This window comes from Artemia sp. Qi Xiang Cuo, chromosome 13 (assembly GCF_049724085.1).
Source record: "Artemia sp. Qi Xiang Cuo chromosome 13, ASM4972408v1, whole genome shotgun sequence".
NCBI lineage: Eukaryota > Metazoa > Arthropoda > Branchiopoda > Anostraca > Artemiidae > Artemia > Artemia sp. Qi Xiang Cuo.
Window position 1 is genome coordinate 27,596,016 of NC_142806.1, and position 25,012 is coordinate 27,621,027.

A 25,012-nucleotide genomic window follows, 5' to 3' on the forward strand; every position below is an offset into this window, starting at 1 on the left:
AATGTTCTGGAAATTAGGTTTTTCAGGATGACAACACCGCACAGACCTCAGAGCAAGGGTTATAAGTTATTCCCTGGGGGCATATAAGGTTTTTATAGAAAGTGTTGTTGTAGAAACTTCAAAAAGGGCTCATTCGATTGGAAATTGAAATGGATAGTGCCCTTTTTAATAGTCAAAAGTGATTGGAGGGCAACTAAACCCCCTCTCACGCCCACCATTTATCCAAATACATCCAATGAAAATTTTGAGATAGCAATTTTGTTCAACGTAGTTGAAAGTACTGTAAATTAGGTTTTTGAGGATGAAAAAAAAATTTATGTTTTCACTTTTATAATTTTAAGAAATAAAAAAATAATTATGATTTTAAGGAATAAATATCAGTATATGCATATTAAACTGACAATGCACATTTTTTCAGGAAATTCATTTGAATTTTTTCAGTAAAATACAAATTACATTCTGGGTTTTAGAAAGCATAGGGTTAGAACCCTACTGAGATTAATTTCTGCTCGTTTTTAGTTCGACTTATTTTAATTTATGTTTGTTTTGTGTTTCATTTATCTATTGATACTTATTTGTGGTAGTTGTATGCTTGGTAGATTATTTGATTTTTTTTTTTTTATTTTTTTTTTTTTTTTGTTGTTTTGTTGTTTTTTGGTTTAATGGAGTTCTTTACTTTTTTTTGAAAAACTTATTTTGTGCAAAAAGTTTTTTTGATTAATAAAAAAAATAAGTTTTTTCAACTGAAAGTAAGGAGCAACATTAAAACTTAAAACGAACAGAAATTTCTACGTATATGAGGGTGTCGCCCCCTCCTCAATACCTCGTTCTTTACGCTATATTTTTTTAGACCTTTCAAAAGAGCTCATTATTCTAATTTAACCGCATTTGTGATTCTGGAGTCATTCTGAAATGATCAAAACAAAAAGTCAAACTTTAGCGTAAAGAGCGAGGTAATGAGGAGGGGCGACTCCCCCTCATATACGTAATTAGTATTTTCGAGCTAAATAATTTGCTTCGTACTGAAATCAAACTATTGCCTCTATTATTACTACACTCACTTTAATCAGCCTTCTTATAAGTATTTCCTCCTCTTTTATCAAAAATAATTACCATAATTTTTCGTTATTTATCCCTAACTTTTTAACCACCATATTTCAAAAAATCATTCACCATACTATGAGCACCTTATTTTCAATCCTTTTTAGTACCAATTTTTTTAGAAATTGCAAAAATTTATATTATTCTATGTATAATTTCTTATAGCTTATCACATTTCAATACATTTCCAAATATAATGCCCATCTCCCTTTAAGACGTTTCATATCAATAATTGAGATCTTGTTTCTATGTTTAACTAGGATGTGTCCACGCAGTGTCCTTCCTCTCAATTTCTTTGAACGTGTAATTGAACTTGTCAAACGATCATTCCGTGTCGCTACATCTTCAGATCGTCAGCAATTATATCCAAAGAACTTCGTTTTCTTTTATCCTTATCCTCCATTTCATATCAACATAAACATCATTTAAGCAGCAGAATGAACATCTTTTTTAGCCAAGACTCCTGATTCGTCAAGGTCCGATGAGGAGTTTGAAAATTTTTACTCTCTGCTTCAGAGTCTTGTCGACGCCATTCTAAAGAAACTTCGTTATAGTCCTTGGAGACTTCAATGCCATCTTGGGAAACGACAACAGCGGAAACGAAGATATCATGAATAAACTTAGAATCTGGCAGATCAACAGCAGAGGAGAGCGACTCATCGAAATTTGCCGAGACAACGACCTTTTTGTGACAAACACAATGTTCAAACACCGGCGAAAGAGGAAAGTCACTTGGTGGTCTCCCGATGGAAGGACTGCCAACATGATTGATTACATACTGGTATTGAATCGGTGGAAATTCTCGTTCACAGACACAGTGACTCTCCCTGGTGGAGATTTTGACAGTGATCACAGCCTCCTTATGTCATCAATTCGTCTAAGGTTAAAGGCTGTTTTTAAATCGAAGCAAAAAGTCCCAAGATTTTGTGTGGAAGTCCTCAAGGACCAGAAGACGAAACAAGATTATAGAGAGCATCTAAACGAAAGACTTTCGAAGATCATGCAAGAAACAACTGTCCTATTTAGCTCAGCCGACATAGCTTGTGTTGCAAAGTAGCAGGGCTATAAATGAAACATCCGAGATCGTTCTCGGCCGTAAATCTGCCAGAGCAACCAGAAACCAACTCTCAGAAAGTAACAAGATCAAGAAAGCAAGGATTGGTTCAAGCAACTGAAACTCCAAATCGAGAAGAAAACTCGCCAGGCACTTAGAGACATGATAACCAAAAGTGTCAGCAGTGCGAAGACGACTTCCAAAGAGATTACTCACACCTTGTGTTCAAATGTGCTAAAGAGCTAGCAAATCATAAAGATACAAAGTGCCTGGAACTCTTGGATAAAAATGGCCACAAAATTACCTCTCGCGCTGAAATCCGAGATCGTTGGAAAGAGCATTTCCAGGAAAAGCTAAATCACACAGTAAATCCAGATCCTGAAATCCTTCAGATGTTTCCAGCATAAATAAATGAGGAACCACCCCTACCACCCTTAAGGCCAGAGGTAGAAACTGCTGTGAAATCCCTCAAATCCAATAAAGCATCCGAGATCGACGGTATCCAAGCAGAACTGCTCAAAGTAGAATCTGACGTTATCATTGACCTGTACCATCGAATAGTAACAGCTGTTTGGGAAACAAAATACTATCCCAAGTTCTGGTCAAGTTCTGGTCATAGTTCCCCTGCACAAGAAAGGATCCAAAACATAAGAAACATGACAAGACATGTTATCTCCGAGTATCAAGCCGGATTCTGTCAGAATAGATCCACTATAGACCAAATATTTGTCATTAAACAAATCATGCAACGAAATTTGGAATTTGGTAAAGAGTTATACCAACTATTCATCGACTTTAACCAAGCCTTTGACCTAGTCTAACGAAATGGTCTCTGGCATATCTTGGCTCACTACGAAGTTTCCTCTGATATTATTGATATTATAAGGAGTATTTAAGAAAAGGCAAGTAGCATGGTGCAGCCTAGGGAAGGACTCATTGAGGAGTTTTCAACCTCTACAGGTGTTCTCCAAGGATGCATCCTCTCACCCACTCTTTTCTGCCTATTCCTAAACAATGTGCTGGCACTTATCCCCGATAACACGGGAATAGTCTTGGGGGTATACCTTTTTGACCTACTTGCATGTGCTGATGACATTAATCGTCTGAACGAAAAAACAGAGGAAATCTAAGCGCAAACGCTATCGACGAAGCAGCTAGTTGCTTTGGAATTAAGATAAACACGTGCAAGACCAAGGTGAGAGTAACGCAGCATGCAGAGACTAGTCACCCTCTCACCATAGTCACTATTCGGGGCGAGAAAATCGAATGGGTCGACCAATTTATTTACCTAGGAAGTGTGCTGATACCGACGAATGACTCTTCAAAAGACATCAAACGACGCCTGGCTCTGGCCTCCGCATGCTTCAAGTCACTGCGCTCTATTTGGAAAAATAAATACCTCCCCTTAAAACTGAAGATACGACTCTTCCGTGCCTTAGTGATTCCAGTTGCAACGTAGGGAACAGAGACATGGAATCTAAACGCCGAGGACAAGCACCAACTGGTGGCTTTTGAAACTAAATCGCTCCGAAAGCTCAGTGGTATCACTTACCATGACCGAGTATCAAACGAACAAATGCTGTCCTCCTTGGATTACCCTCAAGCCATCATGCAAACCATCAAACTCCTACAGCTTCGATGGTTAGGACACGCTCAGCGTATGTCACCAGCCCAACTGCCTAAAATAGCCTTTGAGGGAAGAATAAATGTCTCTTGCCCCAGGGGAAGACCTCCCAAGCGCTGGTGGAAAAATTTCTCTGACCACCCCACCCAAAAACTGCTGAGGACTGCGACAAACAGGGAGGCATACCGAAAATATTGTTATGATGCCATTAGAGGAGAAGTCCCGAATCTAACAACCCGGCCGGATGGGAGTTCAGTAAGTAAGTATGTTTATCTTTGTAACTTGCTGTCGCTTGGTTACATAAAACCTGCTACTTTGACAGTCAAAAAACTTCGTTTTCGTTTCTCGTAAATGTGTATATCAGATGCTTTGTTCATTTCTTACTCTGTCTGTCGAGATAATTTGTCATATATAGTTTTCGATGATTCTTTCTTTCTTAGACCAGATGCAAGTCCTCTGTTCTATCGACACGTTACGTGAAACAAAAGAGTCTCAATTTTAGCTGTCTAAATGTGTAGGATCTCCAGCGCTATCTGTTTCATTGAACAAGTATGGAATAAGCTGTTTTTGTTTATACTTTCTGAGGAAAAATTAAAAATCTGTTCCGTTATTGTTTGGGTAAGGTTTTGGCTGAGAAGTGTGTGTTCCTTGCGAAATTTCTGAGCATTCTCCTTGGAGCCTTATGCTTAGCTGGGGAAAAAAAATCGAAAACTCGATATTTAGAAATCTAAAAAAAAAATGAATCATAGCGAATACCAGATGTGTGTTTGAATTCTTTTTTTTAATTGTCATCATTTCTTTTCTTTTCTTCTTCTAATTCTTATTGATGTTGACTTGTATTAATTTTTTATTCCAAATGTTTTGATTTTTAAGTTATTCGACGTGGAATGCAAGTTCGACTATTTTTTATAGTTTGTTATTTAGTTTGCCAATAAATTATTTATCTTATCTCCCCCCCTCTTTTGTTTTTTTTTTGGGGGGGGGAGTTCATTATTAGTTTTTGGACATGAAACTTCTTAATGCTCTATTTTGCTAATTCGTGTTAATTTTTATTGACCATTTTTATGTTTGAAAGATTTCTTATTTGATTTTTTTTAAAATTTGTCTTGCTGTCCTGGTGTTTTCTGTTTTTTTTTTTTTTTCTTTTTTCTTCTTTTACTTCGACATATGAAGCAAATTCGGCTCCATTATTGCTTGTGACAGACTTTTGAAATTAAATATTATATAATTTTATTATATCTAGTATTTTATTTATCGGGGTGTTTTAACTTTTATACTTCTCAGAAATGTGTATTGCGTTTAAACCGTATATTTCTCAGCTGAATATCACTGCGGAGCTCCCACAACCTCTTTCATTAAAAAAATGTGTCGCAAATTTCCAAGAAACACGGTACACTTGATCACTAGCAACGCGAAACACTTTGCACATTTGGAACACCGCTAATGAAGAATGAGCTATCTTTAAGTGATTCATTGTTATTTCAGGTGTTCTAGTGAAAGTGCAGCTCGTTTAAAATCCACAGCCAAACAAACAATTGAAAAAGATGGTATTGTGCCAACCATCCTATGCACACACACTGATGACGTGGAACATATCAACATGCGGAGCCTTGATAAATTACCAGGTGAGAGTCCCACGATGTTGTCGCTGGTAATTCAATTGTCATTTTTATTGAACGATTCATTGTCACAGCTTTCATTGTCTTTGAAAGCTGTTAATTCAATTTTCATTGAACAATTTTCAAATACTTATGAATTATACCAAATAAAATTTTGAATTCATTAACAAGATTTATTATTTGGAGAATTTAGGATATGGTAATATTCTGTGAATTTGTCACTTGACAATTAATTTAGCACTGTATTTAAACTTAGCGCTTATATGAAAGTTTTTAAAGGGATTAAAAACTTTATATACAATGTAACCAGATGCACTTAAAAATGATAATGGATATGACAATTATTGTACAGATATCAAGAGGAATGTTAAATTATTTTACTTATGTCCTTGAGCTTTCGATTACTACAATTTAAAATACAAAGTACATAAGACGCCACACAGCATGAGAACAAGGCTTTGGTTAATTTACTGCAATTTGGTAATTTACGAAAATTTACTGCAGCACATCGAAATACCAAACAGAATCGATGAAGAGTTATAAATAATGTTTTTAATTGAGTAATGTTTATATAATATAAATAAATAAGGTTTTAATGTAAAGAAATTAAAATTTTAATGCAATAATAATATTTAAACAGCAACACAATAGCAATAGTTTTTTTTCAAGTCGGATTATATGTAATGCAGGATATGGAATAGAAAAGAATATAAAATATATTTGGTTCTATTTGAAATTATATTTAAATTAGCATTATTGTATTTGTCCTAATTATTTCGGTTTAAATTTTCATCGTTGGTGTTAGTTTTTCTTACTTTAATAGAGCTTTTAAGTTCCTTATGATTTATGTTTTATTTTATATTGAAGAAAAATTTACATTATTTGTACTGTTCTGTTTTGGACTTGATCGCTTCTAAAAGATTATTATTTATCTATTCTTTATTTTATTTAATGGTTTCATATTATTATTTATTTTATTTGCCATTATTTCACACTGGTACATATTTTATTGTTGTTAATGATTTTATCACTATTTTAAGTACCATCAAGCGTCGTAATGCTAAAATTTTATCTTAATCGGGATACATCATTTCACAAAAATTTTGGAAAGGGGGATGTGCCAAGATTTGTGCCCTGACTTGGAATTACTTCATTAAAATGTACTTTTAAGAAGTTTTCTACTATTTTTTTAAAACTATTATCATTGTATATTATTTATATCTTTATTATATATGCTATTTTAAATATATATCATATATTATTTAAAACTGTTGTTATCTATTATTGTGTATATTATTATTATTATTATCAAAAGGAGACTATGGCTCTTATGCCGTGAAAATGGTGTTGCTCTGAGGGCGAGGCAAAGACCTTGGAATACTGTAGACATAACAAAAACTCTTCAATACCCGATGTGTAATAGTACTTCTCAGCAGCTTTTTGAATTTGAGCAGAACTTTAGTAAAAGGAAACTCAACAGGCAAGGCTGTAACCAGGGGGGGGGGGTACCTCCTCCATCCTGAAATGTTTGTCCGACTCGTAAAAAACGTAAAAAAAAATGAATATAAAAAAAAATTTGATGTGTTTTTTAAAGTTTTTTTTGTAAAAGAGCCCCCCCCTCCCCGAAAAATCATGGATATGGCCCTGTCAACAGGTTTTTCAACTTGAAATCATCTTGGGTTTCTTAAAGTAATTTTGTTAGGGGTCCAATTGGGTTCTTCTGGTTAAGTTCACAAGACCTGCCTGAAATTTCAGAGTTCGGCTAAAAAAATCAAGAATACGATCTCGAAACTGTTTTTGAACAGTTATCGTTAAAAAAAAAAAGAAAAAAAAAGTTTCTGGAATAATTGCCGAAAACAGCTTGTTGAAATATGTTCCAAGGGAGGATCGTCAGGACAATATAGGCTCAATCCTCCTCATCTGCATCAACCTGCTGATCGTTCACTTGAGAACTAGTTTGCAGCTAGTTTAAGAGGTCATTAATTAAATGACTTTTGGCAATTACTATGAAAGTGTCAGGTATATCTTCCTACAATCTTCTCCTATATTCCTATTGTCTATAATCTGTTGTCTTATATTTTTTTATGAAACATTTAATTCAGTAAATCTGAATGTTAAGCTTTTTTTGTTGTCCTACCGAGGAGAGCATCATTTTGGTCACGTCAATTCTGGTCATGTATTTTCTTCTTCGGAATTTGCGTTAGGTCTGAAAGCTCACTATTATCTATTGTTACTGATTTCGTTCATTGTTTGCTGTTACTGGCTTCAGTCCTAAGGTCAGTTTATCCCTAGATTACTTCCTTACCAAAACTGATGAGCTCTCACCCTAGTCGTGTTCAATTTATATTTTAAATGCAGGAAATCCCACTGTATTCAAGGCCGTTGATAGTGACCCGTACCTTACGAATCAACTAGACCAACTTACTTCAGTGCCATCTACCTTATGTATCAAAATTGGTTCTCAAATAATGTTGATGAAGAACTTGGATATTTCCAGAGGATTAGTAAACGGAGCTAGAGGTGTTGTTGTTGGATTTGAAAAAGGTATTTCAGCTGTTTAATTCTTCTGAATTGGAGGGTGCTACGGCTGCTAGCTAACGATAGAATGTTGTCTTTTATGTTCAAATTACGTTTAATACTCTCAATATTAGGCAATAGTTCATTCCTGAGAAATACTAACCAACCTGCGAAATGTATATAAATCTATCAAGCCAACAAAGTTGCCTACATGTTTAGTTCTACTAAACATATTATTATTGTAATTAAAATATATGGATTTGCCTTTTTTAAGTAATTGATTTTGATCCAAATTACTGCCTCTGTGCTATACACAATTGACTGTATTGACTTAGAAACTGTATAGCTCTCAGGAGGGTCGTATCCGTTTTTTTTTTTGGGGGGGGGGGGGTAAAAAGTTTTTTTTTCAGGGTGGGTGGGGGGTAGAAAATTTTTTTAGAAAACTACTTTTGATTTTTTGGTTATTGTTTTTGCAGATATTTGCAGTATAGAGTGCAATTTTTTTGTTCAATATTGACTTACTCATGTTAGCTTAAAGCTATTATAGTTAATTACCATGTTCGATTCTATATCAAATGAAAGTAGCTCCAGTTGATCAAGGTATCCAAATTTCACGAGGTCAGCGGCTACTAAAAATAAGGGTAACCTTATCGTTTAGCCCGAAGACTATAAGCAACTTATAACTGTGGAAACTTGCACTAGTGTCGGAAAACAAACACCAACACCATCTTGCATTTGGCATTTAATTTTTTTTTTTCAATTCAATTCAATGGGTTTATTTACAAAGACAAAAAATAAATCAGACATAATAGAAAATACTCAGTCCATTTCTGGACGCCGAGAACCATAATCACCTCATAATTATGTTTCCTTCAGGAACTGAAAACAGGCTCGTAACATTAAACTAATTTTGCCATTTACACACAATTTTTCTTATTTTTACACTAAAAAAACTGCCAAGAAACGCTAAATTCTAGATTTTGTTAATGATTTTTTTTTTCGACACCAGTGCCAGTTTTTGCTCTTGTAAGTTAGCGATACTCTTTGTTTGAACTTTGTAAATTAACTCATAAGTGAGTTTGACCCTGGCCATAAAATAGAATGCTTAGAAAATATAAAAATAAGATTCATTGCTATTGTGAATTATACTTCACAGTTCCTTGGTTGAAGGAAAACGTCCATAATAGTATGGTGTTTTCTTTGTGCTTGAATATGAAGAAGGTTTTTAGTGAATTTTAGAATGAACTTTAAAAAAGTCAAATTAGGTTTTAAAAAATTAGTTGATATCTGATGGTATATATTTTTCTCGTCAGATGGTATATACTTTTCCCGCAGCATTTAATGCATATTAAGTGTCCTTATGACTGTTTAATATTAAGCTTTATCAATTGCATTGACCAAAGTGTATGGATAACTTACAAAATTCGAAACTGTATCTAGTCTCAATGAAAATCACCAATGGTGCCTTGTGTTTGTTGACATTTTTCTTAAATATGAGGTGTGTTTGTGTCAGAAAATGAGATGAGACACTTATTACTACACCAATTTTGCTTATTATTGTAATGAAAAAATGTCAAGAAATATCAAACGCTAGATGACTCTGGTGATTTTTTTGGCACAATTGCCAGTTTCCACGCTTTTTATTTTGCTATGCTCTTTCCTTTGTTTTTTAAGGGCTAAAAAAAAAATTAAGAAGTTGAATTGGTCAAATTGGCTTCTTAAGGACTATCTTTGCTATGGAACATGAGCTTCAGCGACAATGTCGGCTGTAATTTCTATGTCGTTGGATTCATTAGCTCAAGATCATCCAGTAACTGAGCCATTGTGTTACTCACCTTGCCTTAGAGAATGATTTAAAATTCCTTACAAATAGGGAAATTGTCCTATTTTGCTTGTTTCCGGTGTATTTGTAACGTATTTTTTTCTACAAAAATTAAAGCAACCTACTAGAATACATTTCAGTTAGTGGATAAAGTGAAATCTCAGGTATTGAAGGATTATAAAATTGTTGTCTTACGTTGGATCATTGGAGCTCTTGGACTGTCTAAAAATATTATAATTACGAAAGGATTTGAACAGCAAAAGCACCTACAAAATTGAATTACTTTGAAGCTTTCCCTATACTCTCCTCAGGATCTAATAGCACTTATATCCCTCTATATTAAGTAAACAAAAACTCGGATATTTAACGGTAAAGCTTGATCGAAAAGAGGATGCTTCGAACCGCAGAATGATAAATACTATTATTTATTTGACTTTTTCAGTATGTCATTAGGGCCGTTCTTTTACTCATCTTTGAGCTAAGATCTTGCATCTTATTGCGTTCTTTTGCAAACGTTTTTCATCATTCTGCTCTGATCAACAGCCTAAGAACAATGATGAGTATATCATCAAAGTTCTCTCATCATTGTTTTATATGGCAGAAAGATGGCGTCCTTCACACTTTTTGCTAAGATCAGTGAGCTGTAAGATCCTAGAACAAAGATGAGTTAAAAGAACGGAAATCTTTGCAGAAAGATATGAGATCTTACATGTAAGATCTTATTGCAAAAGAACGGCCCTACTATTATACCACTATCTTAAGGCCCCGTGTAAACGAACATCTAGCCCTTGCCCTCAGAGTCAGTTATCCTTGCTTAAACACTTTCAGTATGCAAGAGGCTGCTCAAATTCAGTTCTGGTAGTTTGAAAAGGAATTAGAATCATTAAAAGCACAAAAATGTTGCATGAATAAAATATAGAAAATTCTATAAAATGGAAAACTCTTAGTATGAAGGAAATAATCCCGAAACTAGCATGTCTTTCTCTTTGTCGTTTGTGAGTCTTGCAACGGGTGCCACACGCATTGGCTTGTCAGTGAGTACCTGCACACAGGAGGGGGGATGTATGCTACATCAATTTGTCTGCACTTAAAAACACTATTTTGGTAGATTATGTATTGCAAAACCAATATTTGTATCTTTGAATTTTAGCTAGAATATTTTTCGGGAGTTTGTGTTTTTCTCTCAGCATTATACATTTTTCTTTTGAGATGGCATTATTTTCGGTTCACTTTTTTTTCAGGTGGTATCATTGTCAATTTTGCATGTTGAGTTAAAGAAAATATTTTTCGTGAACGGTACGTTGTCAAATGCTCCAACACTTTAGTTACTAGAACTCAACTGCCGGTTTGCTTGGCCTGGGCTTTCTCCATCCATAAATCCCAGGTAAATGGCTTATCTTTTTTTGATCATGTATTGCCAGAGCTTTTTAAATAGAGTATATTGGGGGGAAAGATCGATGTGAAGAATCAAAGGTAGTAAAGACGGTTGAGACTGCAGAAGGAACTAAAATTTATGTTTAACAGTTAGCTCACGAAGGTGCAGATTCATGCGAAACGCCTATATTTTATTACAATCCACTTATATGCACAGTGTTGTCATCTCCGGCTATTTACCACTGAATTAGGAGGTTTTTTTCTCCATTTGCTAAGTATCATAAGTTAGGTGTTTTTCTTTTCTTTTTTTTTCAAAATTGAGCTTTTTTATCAAAAATCGAAGTTGTATTTCTACTTATTCCTAAAGTAGTGTAACTCGAACTTCGAGTCACTCGTACTTTTTATTTTTGGTTGCAAGATTTCTCTTTCAACTATCAGCTACTATTTAAGAGAGATATTAGTACGTTTATAAAAGTATAGTATTGTCTTTTTATAACGACAACAGGTAATAATAATGTTAGTAATAAAATAATAATAATAAATATATTCAAAACCCAAAAATTAGAACTGTCACTAAGCTGAGCGTTGTAATAGTAAGAGAGAAAGTAATGTGGAAAAACTGAATGGTTGTTAATGCTTTAACATTTACTTCTCAAATTCAGACCTTGTGGTAGCAGAGTAGATTGACACTCTGCTTGACAGTACGAGGCCCGGAGTATAATTTCCGCTGTAGCAAGGCTGAGTGACAGGTCTGCGATATATCCCTGTAGAAAAAATACCCAGCAACATAAATGTCGATTTGATGCTGGATGTGTCATAAATGGCACTGGAGTGCCATTTATGAGTTTCGAACTCTAACGGCAAAACTGTTTTTGTTTCGTAACGCTATTTAAGGGGAGTGGAGAAGGATAGTCCCTCCGTTATCTCCAAAATGTGCAAAACTATACGGAAATAAGAACGATTCAGAAAATTGTCCAAAAATAGATTTTAAAAAATTAAAAAAATTGAAAAGGTGGTACATAAGATTTATTGCAAAATATTCCATTGTTTATGTTAATGAAGATCTTTTCGAATGGTTCAACGAAAAATATATACTCAAGTGACCTTTTTTAGGGTGGCGGGTCAGTATAAAATTGTATGATGAGCCCTTTTTTCATTTTTTAAATGCGTCTAAATTATTCTAAGTAGATAAAACTAAACTAGATACGTTCAACGGTGTTCATAAAATAGTTTTGAACTGAAATAGTCAAGAGGGGGATCAGATTCCTTTTTTTTTAAGTTAAAGGTATGAATATGCAGCATGGACAGTATTTTTCATGAAAATTATTCCAGGTGTGTAAAATTGAATAATTACGTCAAATTATCTTCATTTTAAACTTCAAAAAACACCAAGAGTGGTCCTTGAAATGGTTTTGAAATAAAACAGTCAAGGTATTAATTAAATTCCGTATATTTATTTTCTTTTTTTAAATCAAAAGGTTTTGTTAATTTAACAAGGCTTATAATGACCAAAATGCGATTTACTGTGGTTGAAATAGTAGTTATGGACCTTCAAGCAAATTATTGTTCTTTTTTATTTGTATTACGTTTTTAATGAATACTTTTTGAAATTGTACTGGTCCTTTTATTCTTCTTTTTTTAGATGTATATACCCTGCAAAAACAGAGTTGAGTGTAATATATGATCTATGTTCAGAAAAATCTCCGAAAACCCTAGTCATGTGATCAACTGACCATGTCAGTAACAACATGACAATTAAATCAGGATATTTTAGCCCATAAGTTTCTTTTGTTGGATGGCTAAAATTATCTCTTGGGAAAATCTTCTAATTCCTCTGAAGGTTTGAATTATATGCATCTATAATGATTTGTCCTGGAAAAGATAAATGTATATATGTTGCCGTGAAAGTCCGCAAATTTGTGAATATCGGCTTTCGCCGGTGAATGTCCGAAATACATTTTTTTCTCCTTGAATTTAGTCGGCGTTGCCAGTCAACTTTTTTTAATTTAATGTAAGGTTTGACCATGATAGGTTAGGTTAGAATAGATTAGGTTTGGTGAGGTTTGGTTGGGTTAGCTTAGGTTAGGTTTTAAGCAAATTTCTGATAATTAGAACCAAACTTAACTTAACCTAGTCTAACCTGACCTAACATAAACTAACATAATCTAACCTAACCTAACTTTTACCATCGTAGCTTGCATAAGACTGAAAAGATTTGCTCCCAAAGGTAATTGAATCCAAGCAGAGAAAAATGAGTTTCGAATATTAACCGATGAATGTCGACATTAACCAGATTTTGGACATTCACGGTAACAAATATAACCATATATTGGACATTCAATACCTGGGCTTGTCTTGAACGTGTCAACCATTCAGCAGCAGTTGAATAAAGTTCAAGAAGATATCTCGGGTTACGGTGCTGCGCATGCATCCTTGTCCTCGGAGGTTAGTGATCTCGGACCTTAGTTAGCTCTTTCGAACCTAAGAGCGACGAATTTGAAGCAGAGCTGAAGAGAGCCAACATTATTCTCTAGGATTTGGCACGCAGGAGCTCCCCGCTGCGGAGCTTAAAAGACGATTTTCTGGCTTTCTTGAATCACGCCCTACCTGTCCTTCAGCTCGAAAGGACACAGATAAGAGATGTGCACAGGGTTCGATCAGGCCTCGTTATTGTTAAGTTGTGCGACACGGAAACAAGAGACTTGATTTTAAGATATTACTGGCAATTGAAAAGATTTGGAGTTTCAGCTGATCCCGACTACACACGAGCTCAACTCGAGGCACGGGCACACCTGAAACCAATCATGAAAAAAGTAATCGAAGAAGGTAAAAGCGTCAAATTACGAAGTGATTAATTGTATATCGAGAGCTTGATCCTTGTTTTTGATCCAAAGGATAAAACAGTGAAGTCAGTTAAAGCTGGCCAGCAACAGACAATACCCAACGTGCCTTCCGGGGCCCGGAATGAACACTTAAACCCCCCAACTCCGGTGTGGCCAAGCTACGAAAGCCTTGCAGACGTTTTCGAAACTGAAAGTGACGATTGCCTTGATACAGCTGTCAAAGCTTCGTCATTGCTTTATAATAAGGAAAACAGTTCCAGAGCGCCAGATAAGAGGAAAAGGAGCGAGATTATAAGCCCGGACGACCAAAGTCGTGCTGGTTACCGCAACGTACGAGGTGGGCCATCGTTCCAACCGAGAACATCCTCGGATGTGCCACCTCACGTCATGACTAGAAGTTATTAGAGGCTGAACTACGAGAGTGAGCAGGGAGAAGCATCTGAATGGGGTAGAACGGATAGACATTGTGAAATGGAGACTGTACGAGAACCATTTGTGCGGAGTGAAACCTAAAATGAAAACAGACCAGCATAGGAAGCGTCAGGCCAAGTACAATTCTTGCGCTTCATTTCGTGGAACGTGCAAGGCATATTGAACAAACTAGAACATCTACGATCGGATATAAGTCAGTTTGACGTATCTGTGTTGATAGAGACCTGGTTTTCCTCTTCAAACGTACCAATTTTTCGGGGTTTTCGTATATTACAGGTTTCGCGTGATTTAGCGTCGAACAATCGGTCATATGGAGGGGTCCTGGTGCTTACAAAAGAAAGTATTTTTATAAGGTATACAAGGCTCACAAGCAAACCAGAGAACATTATTTGGGTTAGATTAGTGATTACTAAAAAAGTGAATTCACTTTTAGGAGCCCTTTATATCCCCCACAGAATAGTTCTTATTGGTCAAAAGATGCTTGGTTTAAATTAAAAAGTGAATTATCGGAGTACCGTATTAAATTCCCAGCTGTTTATTTTATGTTAGTTGTTGATTTAAATGCATACACGGGAGCAGAGCGAGAACTGAGTAGTTTGGTTGCTAAAGGAGAGGAGGATTTAGTACCCCCAGCTTATGGAGTGCCACGGAACAGCAGGGACGCTAAAAGGAAGTTGAATGTTTATGGGCGAAGACTGCTGACACTGTATGTGGAGATGGGAGTATTTATTGGAAATGGGAGGATTGGTAAGGATTGGGAAAGGGGTGAGTTTACTTGCGTCTCCGGGGCCCGCCCTAGTGTGGTCGACTATGCTCCGCTGGATGTTCGTTTTGGGATGGACCAGCTATGCCCAGAGGTTTCGAACTGGGCTGGTTCAGATCATTTTCCACTGAAGTTTGGGATTGAGTTAGAAGCTAATCGTTCACTAGTTCTAGCTACGATAGAGGCAATAGGTGGTTAAAAGGAAGGAAATAGTGGCCGGAAGATTAGGAAGAAGCTTATTAGGGAATGGGGAGCTGAGGAAAACTTAGGATTTAGCGGAAATATTTTCACAGGAAAGTATTCAGATGGAATTAGTGAGGTTAAAGGAGGCGGAGTGCTCGGTTGATAAGTTAGCACAAGATTTAGGGTTAGTTTTATAATGTACTAATAGTACCTCTTTTAAAAAAGGGGGATCCTGGGATCCATGAAAATTATCGTCCAACTCCGCTAATTTCAACGGCAAGTTAGATTTTAGAGAGGATATTAGATAATAGATTAGCTAAGTGGCTTGAAAGATATAAATTGATAGTGGAGGAGCAGGGGGGATTTCGAGAGGGATATGGAACCACAGATAGAGTATTAATACTACAAGGGTTGATAGAGAAATACGCTAGAAGAAAAGATAGACTTTATTTAGCTTTTCTAGACTTGGAGAGAGCATTCGATAGTGTTGATAGAGTCTTACTGTGTCTAGAATTATTTACAGTAGGCCTACCGAAAACATTTGTTATGATAGTAAGGGAAATGTACTGAGGTACAAAAGGGATAGTTAAAGTAATAGATAACAAGCAATTAACAAACATGTATGTGTCCAATAAGAGCGTCATGCATACTCCTGCCATTTACCCGTGCCCCAGCCATTTAAACATTTGCCTCTCAATTACTTGGACTATGTGCCTTGGCTTTTCTCTGTCTACAATTAGCCGTGCCTTGATGCAATCTAATGCAAAATACTTGATAACTTCAATTCAAGGGTTTGTCAGAAGAGTTTGAATTTAAAAGAGGAGTCAAGTAAGGTAATATTTTGTCTCCGAGATTATTTTGTGTATATATTAATGATATAGTAGGATATTCTAGAAAGATGTTGGGAACGATGTTAGTTTTGTTAGGAATGTATGCTTTATCATTACTGCTTTTTGCGGATGACTTGGTCTTCGTAGCTAAGTCCCCCTGTAAGCTTCAGATGCTAATAAATATTCTAAGTGATTATGTCGAGGAAAAGAACCTAACTTAAAGTGTTAAGAAAAAAGAAATGGTAGCATTTGGAAAGGGTAATAAGAGCTGTCAGACGGACCAGAAGTTTTATTATAGAGGAAAGGAAATTCAACAAAAATTAAGTTTTGAGTATCTAGGAGTAACTCTGATGGAGAAGCATATCAAACTAATGATAAGGAGAGGAAAGGCTGCCTCATCAGCACTACTACGGAATAAAACTTTGATAAGTGCTAAAGATATAAAATGCATAAGCAAATTTTCAACACTAAAGTTTTGCCAGTAATGCATAATGGGGCGGAGTTGTGGGGTTACGAAGCTGCCGAGCAGTTGGAGAGTATCCAGCTTCAGTATTATAAAAGAGTAATCGGAGTTCATCAGACAACTCACACACAAGCAGAAAGAGGGGACATAGGGCTATTTTCTCTAAGGAAATATAGAATAGGGCAGATGTTTCGGTTCTGGAGGAAGGTTCTAGAGCTGCCGGATGATATACTAGTACAGCTAGCATATTTAGAATTAGTTAAGTTAGAAGGAAAAGGCATGAACTTTTCAGATACACCGTATATGAAATGAGGTAGGCCTATCCTACTTGTAGAATGAAGGATTAGGTGCACTGGTCCCACCTACAGATATAGCAGAGCAGGTTGCCGAAATTATAGAACACCAAGAGGTAAAGCTGTGGTTCTCTTCTGTAGAGTCATCAGAGAGCCTTAGGTTCTATAAAGAAATAAAACTAGTTTTTAGTCTTGAAATTTATTTCAAGATAGATTTACCTAGTTTTGAGTCTTGGAATGTGGGTCTAGCTCAGAGTGAATTGCCTTCCATTGCGTGGTCGTTGGAAAGTATTTGATAGAAATAGGGGTTTAATGGATTCGGAGTACTCTTGGCCCTTTTGTAATCAGGATGTTGAGGATCTAAACCATCTTCTCACATGGTGCCGGGGGCTTTCAAGCCTAAGAGAGAGTTTTTTTTTGGAAAGGACGCCCCTTTTCTCCCTGGCATTCTTGAGTTGAGTCGAGGCAAAACCCGTCATAGAGGCAGTTTGCAGCTACCTTGAGGAAGTTTTGAATTTACGGAAAAGTGTGTAACGAGATGAAACTTTTAGTTGTTTGTATAAATTTGTTTTCTTGTTTTAATTGTTTGGTTGAAGTTCATCATTTTTGTTTACTTACTTACTTACTTACTTACTTAACTCCCATCCGGCCGGATTGGCCGACTCGGGGCTTCTCCTCTGACAGAACTATGGCAAAGCTTCTTATACGATTCCCTGTTCGCTGCATTCTGAAGGAGTACAGACAGGGGATGGCTGGGAAAGTTTTCCCTCCAGCGCTTGGGAGGTCGTCCTTTTGGCCGGGAGACATCAATCCTTCCTTCAAACGCAATTTTTGGAAGTTGGGCTGGGGACATCCGCTGAACGTGGCCTAACCATCGAAGCTGTTGAAGCTGGATGGTCTGCATGATGGTCTGGGAATAGTTGAGCGAAGACAATAGCCGTTCGTTTGATATTCGGTCAAGGTAGGTGATGCCAGCAAGCTTCCTCAGGGATTTTGTTTCAAAGGCCGCCATCTCGTGTTTGTCTTCTACTTTTAGGTTCCCTGTCTCTGCTCCCTACGTTGCTACTGGAACCACCACAGCTCGAAAAAGGCATGTTTTTAGTTTCAGCGACAGATGTTTGTTTTTCCAGATCGATCGCAATGACTTGAAGCATGCTGAGGCAAGGGCGAGGCGTCGTTTAATGTCTTTTGATGAGTCGTGTGTGGACGTCAGCTCACTTCCTAAGTAAAAGAAATGGTCAACCCACACGATCTATTCCCCCTGGCTCATAATTTTACTGGGTTGAATGCCTGGATCTATAGGCCGCGTTACTTTCATGGCTTTTGTCTTGTTAGCATTGATTTCCATCCCTAAGGAACTAGCTGCATGATCAATATCGTTAGCGCTTGATTGCAGTTCCTCTAGTTGTTCGTTTAGGCGATTAATGTCATCGGCGTATGCAAGCAAGTCAAAGAGGTATCCACTCATGAGTGCTCCCGTGTCATTGGGCACCAGTGCCAGTACAGCATTCAGGAATAGGCAGAACAGAGTGGGGGAGAGTAGGCATCCTTGCAGCACTCCTGAACAGGTTGAGAATTCTTCAGTAAAGCCTTCGCTGGTCTGCACCATGCTTCTCGACTTCTCGTACATGCTCTTGATAATGTCAATAATGTCAGTGGGAATACCGTAGTGTGACAGGATGTGCCATAGGCCATCTTGCCAAATTAGATCGAAAGCTTGTTTGAAATCGATAAACAGCTGGTATAGCTCTTTCCCGAATTCCAGGTATCTTTCCATAATCTGTCTTATCACAAAAATTTGGTCTATGGTGGATCGGTTTTGACGGAAGCCAGCTTGATATTCAGGGATTACGTGTCTTGTCAGGTTTCTAATCCGATCATGGAGAATTTTCGTAAGGATTTTAGCTGGTTGGCAAGTAAGCGATATGGGTCTGTAGTTGTCGCAGTTACTTTTAGATCCTTTCTTGTGCAATGGCACTATGACAGATTTCGACCAAGACTCAGGGAAGTATTTTATTTCCCATACAGCTGTTACTGTTTTGTGGTACAGATCAACGACGCTATCAGATTCCACTTTTAGCAGTTCTGCCTGTATATTGTCTATTCCGGGTTCCTTATTTGACTTGAGGGATTTGAGTGCGGCTTCTACTTCTGACCTTAAGGGTGGTGGAGGTGGTTCCTTATCTCTGTGTGATGGGAACTTTCGAAGCACTTCAGGATCTGGGTTTACTGTGAGATTAAGCTTTCCCTGGAAGTGTTCTTTCCAGCGATCTCGGATTCCGGCACAAGTAGTGATTTTGTGTCCATTTTTATCTAAGAGATTGAGGCACTTCGCTTCCTTGCGGTTTGTCAGCTCTCTAGCACGTTTGAACATGAGGTGTGAGTTACCCCTACGGGAGTCCTCCTCACACTGCCGACATTTTTCAATAATCATGTCTTTTAGTGCTTGGCGGGTTTTCTTCTGAATTTGACGTTTAAAGTTTTTGAATCTATCCTTGCTTTCTCGATCTTGCTTGTTTTTGGTTGTTGATTTTTGTTTAGTTGATTGAATATTCATGTATATGGCCTTTGGCTTTTAAATACATTATCTATCTATATGTAGCCTATAAAAAAATTTCGAATTTTAAGAAGAATTTTTTGGAAGATATACTATATATATATATATATATATATATATATATATATATATATATATATATATATATATATATATATATATATATATATATATATATATATATATATATATTTAAGAATTTTTTGGAAGTAAATGCAATTTCATTTAAGTAGAGGCACGCATTCCCGGGGTTTTGTATGTGTTTGGGATGCCTAATCCTGCCCCTCCTCTCCTCGAATGTCACAATATTTAAGATTTTCGCTATATTTTTACGTCCTCCGTACGATGCCCATTTGGTTTTTTAAACTTATGCATTTCTCTCTAAGTGCCCTGCCTCCTTTTTGTCTCTTTCTAGGATTCCCAATATACGTTACGTGTCTGAGTGGTTTTTTTTTTTTTTTTTTTTTTTTTTTTTTTTGTCAATGTGTATTCACCAGTCCCTGTCTCTGAAACCTGTACCTTATTGTCTGATAAGAATAATGTTGCATTAACTTGATCTCTAGCGTTTCCATAGGTCTATTAACGCCCTTTTATGAAATTTCAACAATTGATTCCTTTATTAATTTTGTTAAGCTGGTTATCTTCATTAGTATGACAAGGTATGTTCGTAAGAAGGGGGGGGTCTTTGACTTCCCTTAATATTTACGAATGTCACTATTGTTTTTGTAATTCTGTGTAGTTTTCAAGTGATTCAAATATGTTATCATTATGATTCTTATAAAAAGAAGACTACAAAAATAGTTGGGTAGGCTTATTGATGATCATGTTTACAATCTCTTGAGAGCGTAGAAATTCTAATAAGAAATAGATCTAGTCTGTGTGAACAGAGCATTTGCTGGGAGCTCTCCCTCGTGATGAAGGTTTCCTTTTTTGGTTTGAGGAATTTACACCGTTTTACTCTCTGAAGTCAGTTTCACTAAGCACGATTCTCTTACGATTTTGCCCAAGGCCCCATATGGTAACAAAGTGCTTGTTTCCTACTTAATTTTGTACATCTTGTTAAAATAGGCATTAATAACAAAAAACTCAGTTTTAGCTATATTGTGTGATTTGTTGAAGCTAATTGGACAAGTTCATGTTAAAATATATTAACCACATACTTTGTGTCCATACGCATAAGCAAATTCTATACATTCCCAGACCTTTTTTATTCGGATATTGATAGTACGTTTACAATCAACTCCTAGGATTTATCTTCTATTCGAATTTGTATATGGTTTGTTTTATGATTAAACCAATTTAGCCTATGTTTGGCTCAATTAGCTGTTACGTAATAGTCCTTCAACTTTGGAGTTCAATAGAACTTCTACTAAACTTCCCAATTTCTAAGGATCAGTAGAAAATAGGTTTTGCACATAAATGGAATATTGTCGTATTTGAAACTTTCCATTTCATTTAAAGTAAATTTCTGCTTGGAAGATGATATATGATTTGACACAATCCTCAGCTATATATAGAGTTTAAGAATCTTAAAACGGCCGGATACAGGTGTATTTTATGATAGATTTTGAACTTGAGATTCTTGGTTGGCGCTCGTTTATTTTATCCCTTTTGTCAATACTGGCTCATTTAAGTTTTAGAGTTTGGCTTAATAAAACCAAATATTTCAAATACTAGATTTGAAGAAATAGGAAAGAAATTGAAAAAAGGAAAGGAATTGCAGTAGTAGGAAAAAAATGAAGAAATAGAAAAAATAGGAAAGTCTTTTAACAAGAATTAGGATAGAGTAATGTAAATGATAAAGCATGGCTCAGAAACGTAGCGTTTCGGAAGGGAAATGTGCCGATGCTTTGGTTAGGCTTGTCCACTGATATGTTGAAGGGCCGAGGTATACTGACCATGCCGAAGTAGCATAAACATTAGCCTCTTGATTTGAGACAGAAATGAATGGTCTTACGAGAGGTCTCTCTTGCTCAATTGACGTTAATTCTACAGTTGTTTTTTACTAAAACTGTAAAAATGTATTGATTTGATTCCACTTTCTAGAACTTTAGTAAGAAATGTTAACAGGGTTGTCACGTTTACAGATGAAGTATAATAGGTTGCCAAAAATTGTGCTTTTTGGTAATCTATGTTGAGCCGAACTAAAAGCAGGAGGTCCGCGAATGGGGTAGTAAAAGTCATTACAGATGATTTAAAGGATATAGCAACTTCGTGATAAGGAGAATATAGTGTGAAGTTTTAACAGATTTGGGTGGATGGGGACTGAGTGCAGATGTGTTGGCCCCAGGAGGCTTATTGCGTGGTGAGTAATAGTAGAAACATCACTATAGGCCGGACAACTCTTAAAGCTAACGAATCACCCTTGACTATTCACCTAAAATTGGTCCAATGTACGTCAAGCACGGTGGTCTAGGGTGATAACTTTCCGGTGATAATACCATCCCTAGTAAGGTAATAAATCTTATAGACAAAAAAAAGTCAAAGAATATGAATCGTTTTATAACAACGTAGTTAAAAAAAACCTGCGATTTGTGATCGGATATGGGGATATAATTAAATGAATGTAGTCAGAAATCCACTTAAATTAGAAATTTGTATTTATTAGTGGTTGCTTTATCAGAAGGAAGCTATTTGATAACTAAGACTTTGCAAACCGTAAAAGAGCGACTAGTTTTCGTTATTTAAGTTTAATGAACGTGTCTCGTTTTGACAGCAAGCTAATTAGAAGCATTGTTTTTTTGTTTTGTTTTTTCATTCGCTGAAAACCTACCAAGCCTAAAACGAGCATAAAGACAAAACAGAAATAGTTTTGTATTTGCGCGCGAAGCCATTCACAATATCCTCAATTAGAATTTCGTAGACGCGGTAAACAATCAAACACAAAAGAAAAGTACATAAAGCCGGAACAGTTTGATTGTTCTAAAATGACCTCTTAACTTGATTTCCCATTAAGGGGAAAAAATTAACGGGATTTAATTTATGATTTTCAGGAATACAAATTTATTAATATATTAACCGTTTTTATAGCCGGATTATCTATAGAATTTGGTAATTCCTCAAATGTATATTTCAATTGGCTAGACTGAGTGTCAAATATTATCAAAATTGTGTTTTGAGCTCTCCCCCCCTCCCTCCTTGTACCGTAATCATATCAGTTCTAGCTCTCCTAGAAGGCTGTCTAGGATGCTAAGGGCCTGTCTATTCATTAGGGTATTGTTAGGGTTTCTGTTGCCCTTACGTGCACTTTTTGTATCTGGTCTGGATGGTGATTAGGGGGAGAGGGGAACTTGTCTTCCCGCCTTGTTAGAGGAGACTGGCTTTGAAATCTGTCTTCAGCGGCCACGACTTAACCGCATGCTGGACATGACCGAGCCAGTGAGTTGTTGCAACTTTCATTTGTCAAGGATTGTTTGTTGAGCCCCCAGCTGTCGTTAGAATGGTGGTTGAACGTTTGAGATTTTACCACAGCATATAATCCCATCATTTCATCATAGTTGTTGGGCTTCAAAAGCAGCAAGGAAACGCTGGTCGTCTTCTTTTAAAGTTAAAGTGCTAAAAATTGTTTTGCTTAACAATAGTTTTAGATACCCGACTGCATTTAAAGTTGATATCTTAATGCTCTTAAACTGATTGAACTTCTTGTGCTCGAACTTAGTACTTTAAAATAGTCAACGACTTCTGCTGCATATGTTGTACAAAAAATATAAATAGGTAACATATTTTTGTTTTAGGGAATGACCCTGGATTGTGTGGAAGTGACCCTTGGCAGAGCGTTTGAAGCAGGACAAGCTTATGTAGCCCTATCAAGAGCAAAGAGTCTTAATAGCTTAAGAGTATTAGATTTTAGCAGCGAATGCGTCAGAGCAGATGCAGTTGTTTTGGCGTTTTATCGTGATGTATTCCAAGATTTCTATTAGTTGTCTAATTAATATGCACTTGATTTTACTTCGCGAGCTTGTGTGTCAACTTATATATGAGATTCGGGTGTGCAACTCGAAAGATATCTGGTAAATTTTCTAAGGATCATATCAACTATAAGCATATTTCTTTTTTTGTGTGTGTTATTCTTTCTGAATCCCCCCTTTTTTTATCTTAACACTTACGATGACGTATATATGAAAACATTTTAGATTTTATATTTCATTCGTGTTCATGATCAGCGCTTTTTCTCCTTAAAATTTGATATTTTTAGACTAAAAGGTGTGAATGCAACGATTGCGATATTTTTTTGAGCATTCTCAAAAATGGAAACTCCAACACTTTTTCAAATGTATATTCAGTTGTATTTTGATTGACTATTATAAATTTTTACCATGTAACCACAAAATAAAAAAATATAAAATATTTTTTTTAATTCAAGTAAAGACTGGTTAAAATATCAATAGATTCCAAATTAAGTTGTCTTAGATTGGGGTTGCCTCAATTTTTGACCCCTCTCTTAATAAGCATACTAGGATAAAATTTCCCCTTTACTTAAAACATGAGTGTTTGGAAACGTGTAACACGCATATTTTACTGTATGACTTGAATCTGTCTCATATTTTGTTGTTTTTTATGTTAGTGTTTTAACTAATAGTAAATTATTTCCTAGTTCATTTTATTCTCATTGGTTGCGTTTTTATCTGAATTCAAAATATGTACTTGTGTGCCATTATAAATACGCTGCTCATTTAAGACATTGATTTTTACTATATACAAGGCTGTATACCCTAATTCGGGAACGGAAGCATGAATGAGGGAATTAAGCACCCCTTCATTCCCCCACTCCTCCCAGTTTGCTCTCCTAATCCCTCCCCCTCCCAAATCTCAAAATTACCAATTCCAAAAGTTTTCAATGGGAGAAGCTTCCTATATTTTTAAAATAATCTGCTTTCGTTTTTGGTTTCCCAACTGCCTCTCTGTATGTGGGCCAGCCAAAATGCTCCTCTCCCCCCTTAATATACTCACTTCCTCAAAGCTAATACTTAGCCTCGTATAATTTGCCAAAAGATCAATCGATTGGTCTATGATAGGACTTTGTATATCCTCTTTTGAAAGAATTAATATGTTCAAAAATAGGTCTAAAACAAGGAACCATTTACATGCTTTTAGTTGGGGGCTATTTAGATATGGTCTTACGCAAGGGCGGATCCAGATTTTTTTTTCGGGGGGGGGGGGCTACTAATTTTCGACTCGGTCAAAAATTTAGGGGGGGGGGTTCAAACCGGGTACCCCCCCCCCCTGGATACGGCCTTGGTCTTACGCATTTATGGGAACATCGGAATTGGCAATGAAAAGGCATGTCATGATTTTCAGCTCTATAGCTGATTGTGGTTTGTTAAATTTGATGTGTTCTCGAATTATAAAGTATTTAACATCTCTTGAAACATGACTATCCCTCGGGAGTGTAAACTAATAAGTGGTTTCAAAGCTGGCATGTACTCAAAGATCGAGGAATGGAATCAAATTCCTCAAAACAGCAAATAATAGGTGATTTGCATGAAAAATATTTTGAGAAAGCAATAACCCAAAGGCCATCCTTTGCACGTACCGGG

General features: G+C 36.2%; 1 protein-coding gene across 1 annotated transcript in view; it reads left to right on the forward strand.

Annotated features, from left to right (window-relative positions):
• Pif1 (Pif1 DNA helicase) overlaps positions 1-24,614 on the forward strand; it is a 94,692-nt gene extending 70,078 nt beyond the window's left edge. Inside the window, exons 8-11 of the mRNA XM_089098950.1 lie at positions 5,265-5,404; positions 7,757-7,942; positions 11,006-11,121; positions 23,210-24,614. Of these exons, the coding sequence (XP_088955076.1) occupies positions 5,265-5,404; positions 7,757-7,942; positions 11,006-11,121; positions 23,210-23,395 (628 nt within the window). The 3' untranslated portion in view covers positions 23,396-24,614. The remainder of the gene's footprint in view (positions 1-5,264; positions 5,405-7,756; positions 7,943-11,005; positions 11,122-23,209) is intronic.
• The last annotated feature ends 398 nt before the right edge of the window (positions 24,615-25,012 follow it).